This window comes from Nannospalax galili, unplaced genomic scaffold (assembly GCF_000622305.1).
Source record: "Nannospalax galili isolate Female #2095 unplaced genomic scaffold, S.galili_v1.0 scaffold247, whole genome shotgun sequence".
NCBI lineage: Eukaryota > Metazoa > Chordata > Mammalia > Rodentia > Spalacidae > Nannospalax > Nannospalax galili.
In genome coordinates, this window is record NW_008356952.1 from 597,055 (window position 1) to 618,266 (window position 21,212).

Genomic DNA, 21,212 nt, shown 5'->3' on the forward strand with positions numbered 1-21,212 from the left:
GCTAAAAAACACATTTTAAAAAGCTTCAACTACAGTTTCTAAGTAACTTTAGACAGAAGCATATTTTATCTTTCCAGTGCTATTCTGTCTTAGTCAACATTTCCTGAGTTCATACTGAACAGAACTACGGGAAGCACTGAGCAAAATTGATGATTAAGTTACCTTTCACTGAGAAACCAAGAAATTAAAAGATCCAGAAATGTACATCATCAGGTAATTTCATATAGAAAAATTAACTGCCTCCTTTTGTCTTAATTTTTATTATTTTTATTTTATGTGTATGAGTGTATTGACTGCATGCGTGCAAGTGCACTCATGTCATACAATGCCCGAAGAGGCCATAAGATGGTCTTGCTCAATTGATCTATGCCTCACTTTTTAAGATTTATTTTTATTTTATTTTTATATGTGTGTGTATGCCACATGTGTGGTGCCTGTGGAGGCTAGAAGAAAGAGGATAGAACTGGATGGAGCTGAAGTTAAGGACAGTTGTTAACCATCATATGGATGTTGAGAATCAAACCCGGGTCCTCTGCGAGAACAGCCAGTGCCCTTAAACACTGAGCCATCTCTCCAGACCCTATTTTAATATTTTTTAGGCTTTTTGGGATTTATTTTTATTTTATGTGTATAAGTGTTATGCCTGCATGTATGTGAGTGCACCTGTGTCATTTAAAAATACTTTCTATTTATTATTTTTATTTTATGTGTATGAATGTATTGCCTGCATTTGTGTTAAGTGCTCCTGTGTTGTGCAATGCCTGAGGAAGTCAGATGATGACATTGGATCTCCTGGAACTGGAGTTATGGACGATTGTTAGCCACAAAGTGGATGCTGGGAATCAAACCTGGGTCAGTGCTCTTAACTGCTGAGCCGTCCCTCCAGTCCTCCAGCCCCCTGTGTTGTTTTTTGCCTGCATGTAAGTAACTTCAGAGACAGAAGAGGGCCAGGTGCTGGGAATCAAACCTGGGTCCTCTGTAAGAGCAGCAAGCACTATTAACCACTGAGCTATCTCGATAATGGTGAGTTTTAATTGTGGACTTGAGGCAACCTAAAATCATCTCAGGAGAAAGTCTTAATGAGGGATTGTTTAGATGAGGTTGGCTTGTGGGCATGTCTGTGGGAAATGCCTTAACTGACGTGGGAAGACCCAGTCTGAAAGTGGGTGGCACCATTCCCTGGTTTGGAGCTGGGGACTGTGTAAGAGTAGAGAAAGTTAGCAGAGTACAAAGCATGCATGTCTTCATCTCTCCCTGCTCTTCGATGTGCTGTGCCTAGCTGCTAGCTCCTTCTGGCTCCTTCTGCTGTGGCTTCCCTCCAGTCATGGACTGTAACCAGGAATTGTGAGCTGGGTGGTCCCTGTCTCCATGAGTTGCTTGTTGTTGTCAGGATGTTTTGTGTTGGAGGCAGAGATGAGATTGGGACACCTGTATCGCCTGGTCCCTGTAGGTTTGTGGTTAGAATGACCATCCCCAGGGAGAGCAGTTCAGGGGTGGGGATAGAGGGAAACAGTGGATCCACCACTGATGGGGGCACCTCCTAGGAGTCTAGCAATGTGGGGAGAGCAGGCACACCTTTCCCTTGTCTAGTCCTGGGTTGCATGACAATGGCCCAGGCTCTGCAGGGGTGACACTGTCAGCCCACCTCACAGTCCTGTTGTGCCACCCTTGGCCTTCTGTCACCCCTCAACCCTCTTCAACTACCTGTTCTATGGACTCTAGGCTTGAACACAAGGCTCAGGACAGCAGTTACAAGCTGGCTCATATGACATAGTAGGTCAGAGCTTGTATTGTGTGTGTGTGTGTCTGTGTGTGTGTGTGTGTACATATGTATTGGAAGTCCCAAATTCACATCTACCCTTTACAATTTTTAAAATTATTTTATGTGTATGAGTATATTGCCTGCATGCATGTAAGTGCACCCATATTGTGCAGTGCCCGCAGAGGTCAGAAGAGTGTCAGATGCCCTGGAACTGGAGTTTCAGTTGGTTGTTAGCCACCATGTGGGTGCTGGGAACCAAACCCAGGTCCTCTGGAAGAGCAGTCAGTGCTCTTAACTGCTAAGCCATCTCTCCAGCCCCTTGTCTTAATTTTTAAGACTGGTAAATACTAGTGATCTGATAGTCAGACTTCAAAAGATGCCATACCTCTAGGTATCCATGCCCTTGAATGATCCTTTCCCATGAGTACAGGCTAGACCTAGTGACTTACTCTAGTCAACAGAATAAGGGGAAATTATAGGATGTCATTCTGATAATTAGGTTACAAAAGATTGTGATTTCTGTCTTGTTAGCAGTTTCTTCATAGCAATTGTGGGCTGCACTCTTTGATAAAACAAGCTATAATTTAGAAAAACTCACATGACAAGGATCTGAGGGTAGCCTCCAGTCTAAAGCTAGTGACAAACTAGAGAGAGACATTTGGTCTAATGAGAAACTGAATGGCAACAACTCCTGTTTGAGCTATAAAGTTAATCCTTTCCCAGTCAAATGTTGAGATGGACCTCATCTCTGGGCAAGACTGGGTTGTAGTCTTGTGAGAGGCCCTGAAGCACAGGACCTAGACTTCTAGCTCATGAAATCTTTACAGTGATAAAAGTGTGTTTTGTATTGATTTAATCCTCTAAGTTTTGGGTGATTTGCTATGCAGCAATAACTAACTAGCATATAAAACAATGAGAAAAATGCCCTTAAGGAAAGAAAGTTTATTCAAAGATTTGGGTCATGGTTCCCATTTTCTCAGGACATTTTGAATGCATGCTCAGAGAAGAGAATTTAAAGTGACTACAGCAGGTGGTAACTTACTTGGAATTAAAGCTTTCTTAGCAAACTGTCCATGTATAGAAGCTGGAAGTTGGTGGAAGTCCTTCTGGTTATGAATGAGACAGTTCCCATTTCTGATTTCTGTAACCCAGAGATGGTCATGTATTTGACAGCTTCTGTAGAAGACGAGGGTTCTAATGTAATTGCATATACAGAATGGGCCCCAACAAGAAATGATTTTCAGAGAACTTCATAATTTATTTACAATACTAACTTACAATTGATGTCATTTATTATATAATATACTGTATACATGTAAATGATGAAAATGTAGACTTATGTATAAAATAGCTCTACTGAGTTTTAGATCTATGCATCCAACTGGCTTCCAAACATTCAGCCCACCTGGGTATGCATGTCCTGGAGATGTTAAAACTTTAGCCTCTCAAAAAGTGAACTTGGGCCGGGCATGGTGGCGCATGCCTTTAATCTCAGCGCTCGGGAGGCAGAGGCAGGTGGATCTCTGTGAGTTCAAGGCCAGCCTGGTCTACATAGTGAGTTCCAGGTCAGCTGGGGCTACAGGGAGACCCTGTTTCAAAAAGACCAAAAAAAGAAAAAGTGAACTCTTCTTTCCTACACTAATGGGATATGCTTCCTCTCTTTTCTGTCTTGTCCAGTCCATTCGACCACACCAAGTGGGTAGAGCCTGACAGTGACCTCCACCATGCTCACATTCTACTAATTCCATATTCACCCACCAACTCAAATCCACTTTACCTCAGAAATGGCTTTGCAAGCGCTACTTTTTAAGTTCCACTCATTTGCATTTTTAAAGATTTTTTTCATGTTCTAATATGTTTGATATACAGCGATGCTTTTCTAAGCTGGTTACCACCCCTCAGAGGTTAAGCCAGAACAAATACATGTTTATTTTATAGCATAAGATAGGCTATAAATAAAAATAGCTCAGCTGAAAATCAGCCTCATCACCAAAAAGATACATTTGTATCATATATTTACAGTAAAAAGATATTTTCTGAAAAGTATTTTGCACACATTTCCACTGCTATCTCTTCTGTATATCTTAAAAATTTATTGTAACTAGTTTAATGATTTGCATCTTACAGGAAGGACTTAACAAGAAAAGGACTTGTAACTGCAGAAAAGGTTTACTTTTTTTTTTTTAAAAATGTTATTTTTATTTTATGTGTATGAGTGTAATCCCTGCATGTGTGTTAAGGGTACCCATGTCTCGCAATGCCCATGAAAGTCAGAAGAGAGCATCGGATTCCCCTGGAACTAGAGTTACAGTTGTTGGCTGCCTTGTGGGTGCCAGGAATTAAACCTGGGCAGCCAATGCTCTTAACCACTGAGCTATCCATCCCAGGTTTAGGTTTTTTAAAAAAGAAAAAGTTAGCTGGGCATGGTGGCACATGCCTGTAATACCAGCACTCAGGAGGCAGAGACGGGCAGATCTCTCTGGGTTTGAAGCTAGCTTGATCTACATAGCAGGTTCCAGGCCAGCTGGAGCTATAGGGAAACCCTGTCTCAAAAAATGAAACAAAACAAAAAGAAAAGAGAAAAAAAAATTTAGGTCAAATTTCAGGGACAGATTTTGCTTGTTTTAGAAAATAAAACCAGCTGGGCATGGTGACACACGCTTTAGTCTCAGCACTTGGGAGGCAGAGGCAGGCAGATCTCTGTGAGTTCAAGGCCAGCCTGGTCTATATAGTGAGTTCCAAGCCAACTGGGGCTACAGGGAGATCCTGTTTCAAAAAGACCAAAAACCCAACAATAACAAAATAAAACTAAAAGTCTTTTTGCATCAGAGATGGAGAAACCTCTGTCTTCTAGTAGAGATCCAAAGCTTTGCTTAAGTTTTTCAGGCCAATAAGAAGTTCAACAAAAGTTTAATTAGTTGGTGACAGATGGATGCTAAGCATGAAACTCAGCAATGCAAAATACTCTATCCTCATCTCTTTTGAAAGGATTCATTTAAGTGAAAATATGTATCTGTGTACTTCTATTGAATTGTGCATTTCTGTCTGTTTTTGGTTAGCTTGTTTGACAAGAGTTATATTCTGTCAAGCTCATTTTTTAAAGTCACCATTTTTACTAGTATGTAATCTTTCTGCATATTTTTAATAGTAATCTTTCATTGAAAAATACAAATTTTAAGCTTTTTTACTCCTATAACGTTTTAGGAGAAGATAAGGCACAAACACATGTCAAACACATTATACTTTTGATGTTCCTTTAAAGTAAATTGAAAATATCTAATGAATTTGCTTCTTCACTGAACACATATTTAGAAAGGGTGCCTATGTGAGTATTGTTCAAGGGAAGAAGGATAAACGACTGAGTTAGGTCAAATACTTGCTCCATGAAGATACATTCCATTAAGGGACACAGTGAACAAGTGAATAAACCAGTGGCCAGGATAATTTCAGGTTTCAGTAAATCCTGTGAAGGAAACCAACAGGGTGAGTGTGTTACTAGAGTATAGAAAGTGGGGAGGAAGGGGAGGTAGAGGATATGTTTCCTTAAGATGAGGGAGTTGGAAGATAGGAAAACAGGAGGAGAGGGGGAGAGAGGATGGAGAGGGAGATGGGGAATAAGGGCAAAGTATGATACATAGGCGTGAGGATACCACAGTGAAACATTTTTTTGTGTGCTAGCCAAAAAATTAATAATGATCATGATGATGAAAATAATGATGAGGGGAGACAGGTAACTGAGAAATTATTGAGGAATGAGTGGCCAAGCCTGAGAGGGTCTCAAGGGGAAAGAACTGGTAAGATACAGAAGGCAGTGTGAGTGGAGAATGGTGAGGGAGGGGAAAACAGAATGAGAAGAAAACAGGAACCAGATTCTGAAGGGCCTGTAGGCTACAGCAAGCAATTTGGGTATTTCTTTTTCTTTGGTACTGGGGCTATACCTAGGATCTTGTACATGTTAGGTAAGTGCTCAGTGCTTTACCAGAGAATTATATCCTGAGCCTATTTATTTATTTTATTATTTATTTGTTTTTTTATGTTTTTATCTTGAGACAGGCCTTGATAATTGCCCAGGCTAGCCTAGCCTCAGCCTCCTGAATAGCTAGACTTAGAGGTATGGTCCAGGCTCACCTAAAAATTTCTTTTTCTTTTCTTTTTTTTTTTGGTCTTTTTGAGACAGGGTCTCCCTGTAGCCCCAACTGGCCTGGAACTCTCTATGTAGACCAGGCTGGCCTTGAACTTAAAGAGATCCACTTAAAGAGATTAAAGGAACGGCATGTGCTACCACATTCAGCTAGAAATTTCAATTTTTATGTATAGCAGCAATTACCTCATATGAATTAAATTTTCTGTTAACAGGAAAAACAAAATTGCATTAAGAGTCTGGACAGAGCAATTGTCACTTTCTTTTTCTTTTCTTTTTTTTTTAAATTTTTTTTTAGTCTTAGCCCACCTAGAAGTTACTATGGGGACCAGACTGGCCTCAATCTCTCACAGAGATCCACCAGCCTCTGCTTCCCAAGGACTGGAATTAAAGGCTCGCGCCACCATGCCAGGCAAATGTCACTTTCTTTTTTTTTTTTTTTAATATTTATTTATTTATTATTATATGTGTGTTTTGCCTGCATGCAGGTAAGTGCACTGGTGTTGTGCTATGCCCATGGGGGACAGAAGAAGCTGTCAGATCACCTGGAACTGAAGTTATGGACAGTTGTTAGCTGCCATGTGGGTGCTGGGGTTCGAACTCTGGTCTTCTGCAAGAACAACCAGTGTTCTTAACTGTGAGATATCTCTCCAGCTCCAAGTGTCACTTTCTTATCAGTTAAAATTCAGAATCCTGACAGAACATGTATAGTGTAATATTCATGTCATAGTTATTGATGATGTCCTGAGCAATCTGAGGAGCCCCTGAGAATTAAAAAAATATCATTTTAACTTGTGTTCGAAATTCTCATATTCAATATAAGTTTTATCTTAGTTTTTCTCTTTAATGAAACAGGCAAAGCACATATTAATTAGTTTTAGATTTTCCAGCAACTATAAGTGTTCATAGTGTTGATGAATTGCCAGTTCAATAGTTCTTAGTTCCTTAGTTTTAAGTGCTGTGATATTTAGTTTTTTAAGGGTCTCATGTGGCCCAGGCTGGCCGCAAACTTCCTATGTAGCTAAGAACTTACAACCTTGAACTTGTGATCCTCCTGCTGGGATTACAGGCATGTACCATCACAGTTCATGTGGTACTGGGAATGGTACCCAGGACTCTGCATATGTCAGCCAAATCCTCTACCAACTAAACCACAAGTCCAGCCTTTTTTTTTTTTGTTTTAAGATAGGATCTCATTCACTATATAGTCAAGGCTGGCTTTGAACTCTGATCCTCCTGCCTCCATCTCTTACATGCTGGGATTATAGGCATGTGCCACCATACCTGGTTTACTTTAAATATTAAGATTAGTGAGCCTGAAATAATCTCCCCTAAAAAGTGGTGTTCAGTAGGACTGGAGAGATGGATCAGCAATTAAGAGCACTGGCTGCTTTTCCAAAAGACCTGGGTTCGGCTCCCTGCATCCACATGGCAGCTAACAACCACCTGTAACCCCAGTTCCAGGCTATCACATACCCTCTCTCTGGCCTTCATGGGCACCAGGCATGCATGTGATGCACATACATACATGCAGGCACATATTCATACACATAACAAAAATTATATATATATATATTTTTATTTTTTATTTTTTAATTTTTGGTCTTTTTGAGACAGGGTCTCCTTATAGCCCGAGCTGTCCTGGAACTCACTATGTAGACCAGGCTGGCCTTGAACTCACAGAGATCCATCTGCCTGCCTCTGCCTCCCAAGTGCTGGGACTACAGGCATGCGCCATCATGCTCCCTGGCACAAAAATAATATTTTAAAAAGTGGTTTTTAAGGGCCGGGCGTGGTGGTGCACGCCTTTAATCCCAGCATGTGGGAGGCAGAGGCAGGCGGATCTCTATGAGTTCAAGGCCAGCCTGGTCTACATAGTAATTTCCAGGACAGCTGGGGCTACAGGGAGACCCTGTCTCAAAAAGACCAAAAAAAAAAAAGAAGTGGTTTTTAGTGCAATTATGACATTATTTGCACATAGTTAACTTTCCTGAACCTACATTTTAGATGGTTGTGGTTATATTAGACAGTTTGTCCTTGTACATATAATCATAAATTAGTTTTTTAGTGTTATTATAAATCCAGAAACCTAACTGCCTCAATTATGCTAAAAAAAGTCATGAAAAAAATGACAGATGGATTATATAGAATTTGAAGTAAAAAAATGAAAGATCAACATATATATGTTAAAAAGGGCACAATTAGCAACTTAATACAAATGATAAGTGGAAGTGAGTATGAGCAGAGGTATGAAGTAGAAAGTTAAAGGAGCAAAAATGAAAAATTAAACATTTGTTTAGAGATGAGTTTATGACAATTGGTAAACAGATGCTTTACTTACCAATGGCAAACATATTCAGAGTTTCATGATAGATATTTATAATCTTCTAAAATCCAACAGAAAGGTCAAACACAACTCTGTTCTACATAGTGCACTTCTTCATGCATATGCCTCTTAGGTTTTTGAAAAGTACAACTGTAGTTCATCAAAATGTGCCTCAAGGCACAATGCCATTTTACTCAGTCATTAGAAAGTTTAGCATAATTGCTTAGTGTAATCCAAAGAAAATATGAGTACTGACATCAGGGACTCTCCAATTTTTTAGGCAATTGTTCCAAAGTTTTTGGCACCAAGATAATCCATGTTGAAAAAGCAATTAATCATTGGTGTTAGTTATCAGGCTATCATTTTAATCATTTCCTCCCAAATTTGACCTGAAATGACAGAGTTCCTGATTCCTTCCTTCCTTCCTTTCTTTTTCTTTTCTTTCTTTCTTTCTTTCTTTCTTTCTTTCTTTCTTTCTTTCTTTCTTTCTTTACTTATTTATTTATTTATTTTAAATAATCTGCTTTCTGAGATCAAAAGTATTAATATGCCAGTCTGGTAACAGTCCAAATTTCATATTCATTTTCTAAAATGAGACTATGACTTTGTTTACAAAGATGAATGGTATTTTTGCCACCAATATCTGGATAAAAGGTTTAAAAACTTTAGAAACTTCCAGACTGATTCACTCAGTAGAAGTTTCTTGAACTCCTTCAACTAGTATTTTGGCCCATATGAAGGTACAGTTATTTGCTGTTGGAACTTTTACTAAAAATTGGTCAAAATGAGAGAACACACAACCGGATTTCTAGTTTCCTATTATTTTGCAAACACAATGACATAGACATACCAATTATTAAACAGTGGATGACAGTTACCTCATCATAACTTGAATGATTATATGTTACTTATATCCTAAGGATAAGCAAAAAATGAACCATCATTCTGTGTAATATATATTTTCCTGTCTTCAAAACCCAAACAACCACATTGCTCACCAATATATGCCTTAGGTTATAAGGAAAACATTCCAGAAATACAGAAAGAAACCTTGCAAACTTAACAGCCTATGTTAAGTTTAGTTACAGTTCCATATGGATACAGTGCAGACTTAGTAATATAAATGAACTCCTCCCTGCATGCCTGACTTATGCATCTGTACCTCATCACTCACAGAATGGTTCTGGAAACTCTGAGCCTGTTACATGCAGCACTCCAACTTCTAAACAGTTTCTCTGATTCATGTGAAGTTACTTATACTGTTTATTTTTAAGTGGCTGTTCTATTGGCCAGTTTGTTATTCTATTGTGCAATGCAGTGATTTTTCAATGTCCTGAATGCCAGGTAGTCATGCTAATTTGTGCCAACAATGTTCAGACTTGATCTCTCAAAAGGAGCAAGGGGCATTTGGTCTCAGAGCTTTTTCAGTTTCAGAAACAACAGAGCAGAAGTAATTTCTCTTCTCTTACTGGCTCTTTTGTTCCTGTTTTTAAAATAACGTGTGGTATGCTAGCAAATAACTGGACAATGCAATGTAAAAATGGTACTACATGCCTAAATTCTCAAATACACATGCATATACTTGTGTGTGTTCATGTAGTTGGTTTGGAAGTTGGACCTTGAGCTATTAAAACAAGCTGGAAGGTTTGGAATACTCGATTCTGTGCTCTTCCTGGCCTCCTTCACTGGCTGTCGTCCCTACTTCCTATGCACTGATTTCTCTCCCATCTCTGCTCCAGCCTGGGATCCAAGTCCTGCTCTAGCTCCTTTTATTACTTGGACATGGGGATTACATTTTTGTGTGAAGATAGACATTTCCTGTATATCATCACAAAAGAGAGAAATTATCTCTGAAAAATGTGAAACTGAATAAAAGGGACTTCACTCAGGAAAATGGCCTTTTCAGCTCCTGACTAGCTCATGGCTGTAAGACAATACTTCACAGGAAACAGCAAACCCCATCTCATGGCTTGGTTTATGACTGCAAATTGAAACCTAATCTCCTAAAAACCGTTATAAATTGGAGTATTTATATAAGAAACATGCTCATGAAAATATATTAAAACTTACAGATATGGGAGAAAAAAAAAAAAAAGACCCTCACACAATGGCATATGCCTGAATCCCAGCCCTCCAGAGGCTGATGTGGGAGTGAGTTTGAGACTGAGATGTTACATAGCAACACCCCCCCTCAAAAAAACAAACCAAAACCAAAACCTTTAGTGATAGGTAGCTTCAAAAACAAGGTTGATTGAGGGGGCACCAGGTTATCCCTGTGGTATTTACTGTGTATAATCATGCAGTTTGGGTCACTGACACCTTCCAGGCTTAGGGTAGGCTGTAAATGGTCTTACACAGTTGTGTACAATTCCTCGTCAGGGCTCATGACCTGGGTTAGGCAAATCAAGTGAAATCAGCAGCTTATTTTGACTCTGATGAATGGCTTTTCCCCCCAAGGGGTGAGGTATACCGCCAGTGGGGGAAACTTAGCTAGAGGTTTGGGGTAATATCTGGAGGGCAGAGCTGAGAACCCCAATAGGAAATCTCATGCAACAGTGCTACAGCCAAATATGATTCTGTACTCTGTGAACCAGGCAAATCTTTTTATTTAAGCAAGTTATTTTTGTTTTCTTTTTGTTACCAACTAGGTATTGTTATTGCTACATTTATACTTCTCAAAGTGAGTCCAGTGAATTTAGAACAGAAAGTTTTTCTCTTGCTAATTCTTATATAAGCTAGCTATTTTCTGTCTTACAGATATCTTAATTGACTAGGTTACCAATGTCAAGTTAAACATTAATAACTGTAGTTAGGTCTTGACATGAAAGCTGTTTTAAAACATTTTTAAAAAATGTTTTTTTTTTTTTTTTACTTTGTTTCATGTGTATGTGCTATGCCTGCATGTAGGTAAGTGCACCTGTGTCGTGCAATGCCCGTGGAGGACAGAAGAGGCTGTATTAGTATACAATCATTATACAATGATGGATGTTGTTTGTCCATGTTCACTCCTCATGACTTCTTTCTCCTTAAACCCTCTCGTTTCTCTCCTCCTCCTTTCCAAATAGTCCTCCTGCAACATTCATGCCCCATAGATATGTATATATAAGTAGATGTTACATGAAAGGAAGCTTATGTTATCTGCCTTTTGCGTCATGGCAACTTCAACTCCTTCCTCTTGTGTCAGAATCCAGAGACTGAATTCCTAGTACCAACCAGGCTTGTGTGGCAAGTGCTTTTACTTCTGAGCCATCTTGCTGGGACCTTTAGTCATTTTTAAAGGTTCACTTTTAGGTTTTTTTTTTTTTTCCTTTCTTATTCTTCTGTGCCTGTGATCTCATCCTATTGTCCATTAAAAAAACAGCATCCCCCCCCCCACAAACCTTTATGCTTTCACTCATTCCTTACTCTTTAGTTACCTCGTCCTCGTCTAGTCTCATCCAGTCTTTACCCCATCTCTACAGAACTCTAAGCAAGACAAGGCAGTCCATTTTTGCTGTTTAAACAGTGCTGTGAGGATCAACTCCAAGGGTACTTGCAGGAGCTACCTTTGTCCCACCTCTGTTGGCTCCTGTTACTTCCCACATGCTACTGGACAATCTTGAGCCTCTAACAGAATCTCAGTTCCTTGCTTCCTGTCCCACACACTGTTGTATTCCCTTGCTTGTAACCGTCACCGCCTCTCTACTCGCTTTTCTGCCTGGATATGCTTTGAAGTGATCTTCAGCAAGTCTTCCTTACTAATCCCTCTGCAAAAGCATTCTTCCTAGAGTTCCCCACCACACTTCATCTCTCTTTAAGGCAATATATTTAAGTTCTTGTCAGCTTAGTTTTAGCCTTTACAGTAAGTTCTGTGAGGACAGTGTTATATCTAGCCTGCTAACCTATCTCCAGAAAGTAATAGTGTGCTTGGTTCAGGAAAGGAACTTGGCACATATATGAATGACTACATAGTATGTGCTAGATTGTTAATTTGATTTTCAGGAAAATAAAATGTTATAATTTGGCTAACGTTTCATAGGGACATAAAAATGTTAATCCAGGGGTGGTGGCACATGCCTATATTCCTAGCACTAGGGAGGCATAGCAGGATTACTGTGGGTTTGAGCCCAGGCTAGTTAGGGCTATATAGTAAGACCTGTTTTAAAAGCAAAAGAAAGTAAAAGAAAACAGAAAAGAAATTAAGTTATATTTTTATTAATAGACTGTCAAAAGAATGTACAAACAAAATTGAAGTGTTTCTGACTGTTGTGTGATGCAATATTGAAACTGTTTGATTACTATTGAAAGGCAAGACTCATAAAAAATTGAAATAGTCTAATAAATATTTTTTTCTCTCAAAATCAAGAGCACTAAAAGATACTAGAAAAATAATACAACCCCACCCACAAAACAATGAGAGAACAATTTCACTTTACAGAATTTTATTAAAGCACGTTAATATCCAGGACACTTCAGAGCACCTTATTCTTCTAATCAAGATTTTTGGTAACTGGTTTTGAAAGTGTTATTTGAGCTTTTTTTCACATACCAGCTTTCAGGGAAAAGTACTCAGTGGTAACTTAAGCAACGTTAATTTGATTAAACAGTTTATCCTTAATAACCTGAGACATCAGTCCATGGATGGCTTCTATGGTGGTTTTACAGCTGGAAAGAAGAAATATATAATGTCACAAACTGAAAGCTGCCTCAAACATGCATGTTTCTCCCTTTCCCTCAATGAACTCTCAATCATGATTTTCGATTTTATCCACATTCCTCAAATCACACCAATTTTTCTCTTGTGATTTTTAACCTTCTGCTATTTCTGTTGAGCATTTCATTACTTACTAGAACCTTCATAAATGAATGACCATGTAAGATTATAAGTTAATTTTGCCACACCTCTGAAGTTTTGGGAAAGGTTGTTTTAGAAGGCAACTAAAATAGTATATTATATATCAATATTATATGTCAATCCATATTATATACTGGTTCTATTACATTAAAATTTGATATTCCTGTGGCTGGAAAGATAGCTCAACAGGGTAAAAGTGCTTGTTTCCAAGCCCAAGGACCCGAGTTCTATCCTCTGAATCCACATGGTAGGAGAGAACAGACTCCCCAAAGTTGTCCTCTGACCTACACACACACACAGACACAGACAGACAGACAGACACACACACACACATGAGAAGTATAAACAAATTAAAAAATCTGTTATTCTAAAGAATAATTAAAATAATTTTTAGGAATTCTGTTTCTTTAGGGACTGGAGAGATGGCTCAGTGGTTAATAGCACTGGGCTGCTCTTGCAGAGGACTTGGGCTCAGTTTCCAGCACCCACATGGTGGCCAACAACCCTTTGTAACTCCAGTTCCAGGGGATCTAACACTCTCTTCTGGCTTCCGCCAGCATGGCATGAAATGGGTGCACTTACATACATGCAGGCAAAACTCATAAAATGAAAAATAGGGGCTGGAGATGGCTCAGTGATTAAGAGCAATGGCTGTCCTTGCAGAAGACCCAGGTTCAAATCCCAACATCCACATGGTGGCTAACAACCATCTTCAAATCCAGTTCCAGGGAAGCTGATGCCTGATGCCCTCTTCTGTCTTCCACAGGCACTGCATGACATGGATGCATTTACATATATGCAGAATACGCTCATACACATAAAATAAAATTAAATAAAAAATTAAAAAAATTCTGTTACTTTTCCCTGAAATAATCATAAGAAACAGGTTTAGTGGGTATATCGGTTACTTTTCCCTCCCCCAGAGAAGTGCTTCCTCCAGCATGGCCACACCTATTAAGACCTCCCAAACCGTGGATCACCAGCTGGGGACAAAAATGTCCAAATACTTGGAGCCTATGGGGGATATGTTCATTGAAACCATCATAGTGGGTGAAGGACTTAGATTTCAGAAGCGATTAAAAAAAAAATTAAAAACAATGACTAAACCTGATCAATATTCTCACAGATGATGCAATTCTCGTAAAGTTAAGCCCAAAAGAAATGTTTTTACTTTTGTATTACTACCTTTGTCCTTTCTACTTTTCTTGTTATAACTGAAGAATCCTAAACGTAAACTTTTGCTTCATAATAACTTGGCTGGGGATGCAGCTTAGTGGTAGAGCATTTACCTAGCAGGTGTAAGTCCTGGGTCCATCCCCAGCACTGAAAAAAATTGTAAATAAATTATGAATTATAGACATAAAGACAGCCAAACCAACAATATGAGATCTACTGCCAAAGAAAAATCTAACTTTCATTCATTCGGGCTATTCCCTCTATCTTCTCAAAGTCCATGAAGGACAATGAGGTATTTCTTGTTTGCTTTGTGGTGCTGGGATAGAACCCGTGGCCTTGTGCATATGAGGCAAGTGCTCTACCACTGACCTACATCTCAGCATGAGAATGAGATATTTGTAACATAACATGAACTTCACCATTCCTTTTCCCTATAGAGCAAACTTAAAATGGATACCAACGAATCAGTTTATATAAATAAGAAAATGTTCTCTTCCTTTCTGCCTTTATCACATTAAAACTCAAAAAAAATTATATTTTTATTTTATGCATATGAGTGTATTGCTTGCATGTAAATGTACCCATGTTTTGCAATGCCTACGGAGGTCAGAAGAGGGTGTCGGATCCCTTGGAACTGGAGTTACAGATAATTGTTTGCCACCATGTGGGTACTGGGAACCAATCTGGGGTCTTCTGTAAGAGCAGTGTTCTAAACCACTGAGCCATCTCTACAGCCCTAAAACTCAAACATTTGTCAGTCTTTTCAATCCTATATAGTCTATGCATCAGAGGGTAACATTAACATCTTCTAAATCATCAGAGACCCTATCCCAAATTCCTAGAAAATACTTAGGAAATAAAATATGGGATACTAAATTACTGCAGAAAGAACAATTTGAGAAGATTTAAGAGAGATACTCTTTTCCGTAATATCTTAGAATGCAAAAGTTTATGAAAAATTGAAATTTGGTAAATTTATTAAGTCTTAATTTACTTCTTTAGACAATGATCAGGAAATGTTAAGGCATGGTTTGAAAGCTTTGTTTTTCCTTAAAAAAAAAAAAAAATCCAGTGAGTGAACAGCTTTCCTTTTATACTACGCAGCTAAACCTTGAAAAGGAGATTAGGCAGTCTCTGTAATATTTTAGATCTTTGATTTAAGCCTTTAATATTTTGCTTAGTGTCTCCTAAAATTTCAAACTGTAAATTTAAATTCATGTGTCAACAATTTTTTTTTTTTTTGTCTTTTTGAGACAGGGTCTCCCTGTAGCTCCAGCTGCCTGGACCTCACTCTGTAGACCAGGCTGGCCTCGAACTCACAGATGATCCGCCTGTCTCTGCTTCCCATGTGCGCCACCAAGCCCGGCTTGTATCAACAATTTTTAAAGGTCTAAGCAGACAATATTCAGGCATCATCCTAAGAGTAACTAAACTGAACCATGAGGGATTTGAATTCTACCATTTGCAAATTTTGAGAGTCAGCAGCAGGAATCTTCCAGATTGACTCTTACCTGTCTCTAGTAGCTTTGGCGAGTTTGTCTTCTGATTTCCGGTCATGTGTTTCTAAACCCAACATGAAACTCCCCCGTCCCAGTTGGGCTTCAGATTGCTCTAACTTTTCAGACAAATCAAATACCTGACCAGTGGTATAATCTGCATTCTGTGGAGAAAATGGTATTGTGTCATTGTATGATACAAGGCCACTATTAAAAAAGAATTCTCTTTGGTTTTTTTTCCCCAGGGCCAAGAATGCCACCAGGGACCATGCACACACTACCCAAGTACTCTATCATTCAGTTAAGAGCCCCACAACTTTTTATTCGTTTGAGACAGGGTCTTGCTGGTTGCCCAAATTGGCCTCATACTCTTTGGTCCTTAGCAGCGGGGAGTGCAATGTGCACCACTAGTTCTGTCTAAAAACCTGTATTTCTACCTAGAATATTTTACTTAAAAGAATTGCACTATAAGAATGAAATGGATAGACAGTGAAGAAGTCAAGTTACAGCTGCAAAATGTACTCCTAAAATTCATCAATTTCATTGCAGATTTCTTTTTTTTTGGTCTTTTTGAGACAGGGTCTCTCTGTAGTCATAGCTGACCTGGATTCCCAATGGAGATCAGGCTGGCCTAGAACTCAGAGAGATTCACTGCCTGCTTCCCAAGTGCCACCACGCCCGGCTCTCATTGCAGTTTTTTTTAGGAAATATCAAGGCATGGTTTGAAAGCTTTTTAAGAAAGGACTAGAGAGATGGCTCAGCCGTTAAGAATACAGGTTGTTCTTGCAGAAGACCCCAGTTTGAATCCCAGCACTGACACGGCAGCTAACAACAGTCCATAGCTCCAGTTCCAGGGGATCTGACAACCTCTTCTGTCCTCCATGGGCATTGCACGGCATGGGCGCACTTTCCTACATGCAGGCAATACACGCATACATATAAAATAATAAAATATTAAAAAAAAGAAAGCTTTTCAAGATGAAATTCAGAACTTATCTAATTACTTAAATCTAGTATTGCTATTATGGAAGGCTTTGAGGTACATATATGTGAGGGAAGGTTCTGGTCCTGCTGCAGATCAGCTGGGAAGCGTGGAACATGCCTTCTGGATCCTTTTTGAAAATGAAAGAGGGTGGCAATAATTTTTACGGTAAAGCCATTATGAAAATGAAAGTACATAAAGCTCTTTGGGCTGTCCATGGCACATAGCATCGCTTCATAACGATCAGCTAGTTTTGTATTGTTCTTAGTAGAGTACTGCTGTATGCTCACATTCATACCTACATCTGAGAGCTGTAGTATGCTTACTGCTTTTCTTTCATATTACATATTTTACACAGAAAAAATTCAAGTTACATACATACATTTAACTGTGACACACACACACACACACACACATGCGTGCACAGACACATGCATGCACACGCATACACACAATATCATAATATCAAGAGTGGTGCTACAGATTGAACCCAGGGCCTTGTATATGCTATGCAAGCATGTTCTACCACTGTACGATATCCCCAGCCTTAACTGTAATATTTTTATTTTATTTGAGAGACAGAGTCTCATGTAGCCCAGGCTGGCCTCTAACTCACTGTTTGGCCAAGACTGCAGGTATGTATCACCATGCTTGGTTAACTGTAATACTTTTAAAAGATTTTTGTCTTTTTTATTTGTAGTATAAATTTTAAAAAAGTCATGTATGGTGGTCCATGCCTATAATCCAAGTTCATAGGAAGGAGAGATAAGAGAACTGTGAGACAAGAGAATTGAGATTTTTCATTTTAAAAAAGTCTAAAAAATATTTTTCTAATTTTTATTTTATGTACATGCGTGTTTTGCCTGCATGTATGTTAATGAACTATGTGCATGCAATGCCTGCAGGGTTCAGAAGAGGGTATCAGATCCCCTGGAGCTGGAGTTACTACACATGGTTGTTAGCCACCATGTGGGTGCTAGGGACTGCTCAGGTCCTATGCAAGAGTGGTCAGCTCTTAACCACTGAACCATCTTCAACACTGCTTAAAAAAGTTTTAATTGCACTTATTTATTGTGTGTATGTGTGTGTGTGTGTGTGTGTGTGTGTGTGTGTGTGTATGTGTAGCTGAAAATGACCTTGAACTTCTAATCTTTCTGCCTCTACCTCCTGAGTTCTAGGATACAGTCTTGCCCCACTGTGCCTGGTCCATATGCTGCTGAGAATGAAACTCATCAATATTCACAACAGTGTTTAAAATATTTTTTTGTGCTCTTATTTTTTGTGTGTATGTGTGTGTGTGTGTGTGTGTGTGTGTGTGTGAATGCTACAACACACCTGTGGAGGTCAGAGGACAACTTTGAGGAGCTGGTTCTCTCCTGCCATGTGGGTCCTGGGGATCAATCTTAGGTCATCAGGCTTTGTGACAAGTGCCTTAACCCATTGAGCCATCTCACGGGTTTGAGACTATAATTTTAATCAAAGCTAGCCATGGCTATAGAGTGAGTTCCAGGCTAGTTTTGGCTATATAAGGCAAGATCTTACCTCAAAAAAACCTGAAAAATTTTGACCAGTGAGATGTCTCAGTGAGTAAAGGTGCCTTGTTATTTAAACATGTCCCAGTTATTAATGTTCTCATATATTCAGTGCTAGAATACAATAAGATCAGGCAGTGGGATTGCTGAGAAGGTAGATCTGCTTGTGTTTATATAAAGCTTCAGAATGTGCTTGGTCCAGAATTCTAACAATCAAGAGGTTGCGGTCAGGGACCAGTGGGATGGCTTGGTGGGTAACGGGTGTTTACTGCTATGCCTAACAACCTGAGTTCGATTCCTGGGACCCACATGGTAGAAGGAGAGAACTGATTCCCATGAGTTGTCCTTTAACCTTCCCATGGGTGCTCTGTCCATGAGCACATACAAACAAATATAGTTAAAAAATTATAAAAAAAAATAAGAGACTGAGATTAGAGGATCATGAGTTTGAGTCGAGCTTGGGATGCAGAGTAAGACTATCTCAAAAACTAAAACCAAAACCAAATTCAGTTCAGGCCCCACAAGTACAGTACTTACAGTAAGCAAGCTAGAGGAACTCAGTGTATTCACCCAATACTTATTCCACAAAAGCTCGAGGAGTTTGCGATCCAAAGAAGATTTGAAATATGAGACTTCTAAGGCATAGTATCTATGAAAAAAAAGCACAAATTGGGCAAGTGAAAAAAAAAAAGTACAGTTACATCACATAAATGTCTTGGCTACTTTTAGCAAGTTTTATTTTAAATTCAGATAGTCATGTAGATCAGCCAGTCAATGGGCAAATATAGTTTCCTTTTTCTTCAGTGATGTGGTTTCAAATCTTCTATTAACCTCCCTTGTTTTATATATATTGTTTTCCTTTTGCAGTACCCCGAAATTTCTAAGCACAAGTAACAATCAGAATTTTTTTTTTTAATTTTATGTATATGAGTGTTATGGCTTGTAAATGCACCCATGTTGTGCAGTGCCCACAGAGGACAGAAGAGGGCATCAGATCCCCTAGAATTGGAGTTATGGACAGTTGTTAGCTACCATGTGGGTGCTAGGATTTGAACCCAGGTCTTCTGCAAGCACAGCCAGTGCTCTTAACCATTGAGCTATCTCTCCAGCCCCAACAATCAGATTTCTAAGTGACACACACTGATTCATGTTGAGTTCATAAATTTCAGTGAATAACACATAAGCTAAATGAGCTCCCTGACTAGAGTCAGCTTCAAGTCTGTTTAATCTTTGTAAAAACACTGAAAATGACAGGTGGATTCCCCATTCCTGCCTTTCTTTAGTTAGGCCCGGGAAAAGTATACCTTGAAGTGGGTCCTAGGGTGCCTAGAAGAATTTCTACTGCTTCCAAAAGTGCTTAATTTATAATCAGGGTGTATCAAAGGAAATTTGGTTAAATGTCTGAAAAACATACCCTTTTTTTTTTTGGTAAAGAAATGTCTCAGTATGTAGCTTTGGCTGGCCTGAAACTCATTATGAAGACCGGGCTGGCCTCAAACTCACATAGATACGCCTGCCTCTGCCTCTCTAGAACTGAGATTAAAGACATGTACCACCATAACTGTCTGGCCTTATTTTTTAAAATTTATTTTTATTTTATGTGTACGAGTGTTATGCCTGCATGTAAGTAAGTATACCCATGTCGTGCAATGCCTGCAGAGGACAGAAAAGGCTGTCGGATCCCCTGGAACTGGAGTTATGGATAGTTGTTAGCTGCCATGTGGGTGCTGGGATTTGAGCCCGGGTCTTCTGCAAGAACAGCCAGTGTTCTTAACCACTGAGCCATCTCTCCAACCCCTGCCCTTATTTTTTAAATGATAAATATTTAAATATTTTAGTAGGTTCTGTAAACCAATGGATAAAAAGAAACACAAGATCCAGGCTTGGTGGCACGCACCTTTAATTCCAGCACTTGGAAGGCAGAGGCAGGCAGATCTCTGTGAATTCCAGGCCAGCTTGGTCTACATAGTGAGTTCTAGGCCAGCTGGGGCTACAGGGAGACCCTGTCTCAAAAAAACCGAAAAAAAAAAAGAAAAGAAACAAGAAACTTCTTTACTTTGACGAACTCACCATTCATATGACTCTAAAAAAGTTAAATGTAATGAAATACACTCAGTGATACTACAGTGCACATATAAAATGAACCAGATAACAATGAAAAATTAGGTAAGTAGTTTTTTTTTCTTTTAAGATGTATAGTCTTTATGTATATGTCTGCATGTATGTTAGTGTACCATGTATATGCAGAGACCAGAAGAGGGCATCAGATCCCCTGGAACTGGAGTTAAAGGTGTTTGTGAGATGCATACCAGCATTGGGTGCTGAGAATGAACTGAACTGGGTCCTCTTGCAAGAGCAACAAGTGCTCTTAATTGCTGAGCTTCCTCTCCACCTCCAATAATGATTCCCTTAGGAGTAGAATCAGGGCTGGAGGGATGGCTCAGCAGTTAAGAGCACTGACTGCTCTTGCAGAGGACCCGGATTCAGTTCCCAGCACCCACATGTATGACTTTTGCCTACATGTATGTGGGTGTACCATGTGCATGGAATGAATGTGGAGGACAGAAGAGGGCGACACATCCCCTCAAACTGGAGTTACTAATGGATGTTAGGTACTGTGTAGGTGCTGGGTATTAAACCTGGGTCCTCTGCAAGAGTAGCCAGGGTTCTTACTGAGCCATTTCTCCAGCCCAGGAAGGACATTTTCTTTAATGTGCACTCACTGGTAAGACAGTCATGCTTCTATAAGCATGTGCCACTCATTAGATTGTAAAAAATAAAAAAAAATAAAAATAAAAAATAAAAACAAGAGAACAAACAAACAAACAAACAAACAACCCCACAAAACCCCCCACAAAAGACTTGAGAACATTAGGATGATGAGGTGGAAGCGGAAGGAGATCAAGTCAGGTAGATAAAAGGGAAATTGGGAATATGATCAAAATATATTATATTTATATATG

General features: G+C 39.2%; 1 protein-coding gene across 2 annotated transcripts in view; it reads right to left on the bottom strand.

Moving 5' to 3' along the window:
• Nucleotides 1-12,633: 12,633 nt before the first annotated feature.
• The window catches only part of Cops5 (COP9 signalosome subunit 5), a 21,700-nt gene continuing 13,121 nt past the window's right edge, over nucleotides 12,634-21,212 (bottom strand). For both annotated transcript variants that reach the window (XM_008854772.3, XM_008854773.3), the window contains exons 6-8: nucleotides 18,787-18,898; nucleotides 15,751-15,899; nucleotides 12,634-12,873 (exon numbers count right to left, since the gene is read on the bottom strand). In XM_008854772.3, the coding sequence (XP_008852994.1) occupies nucleotides 12,789-12,873; nucleotides 15,751-15,899; nucleotides 18,787-18,898 (346 nt within the window). In that variant the 3' untranslated portion in view covers nucleotides 12,634-12,788. The remainder of the gene's footprint in view (nucleotides 12,874-15,750; nucleotides 15,900-18,786; nucleotides 18,899-21,212) is intronic.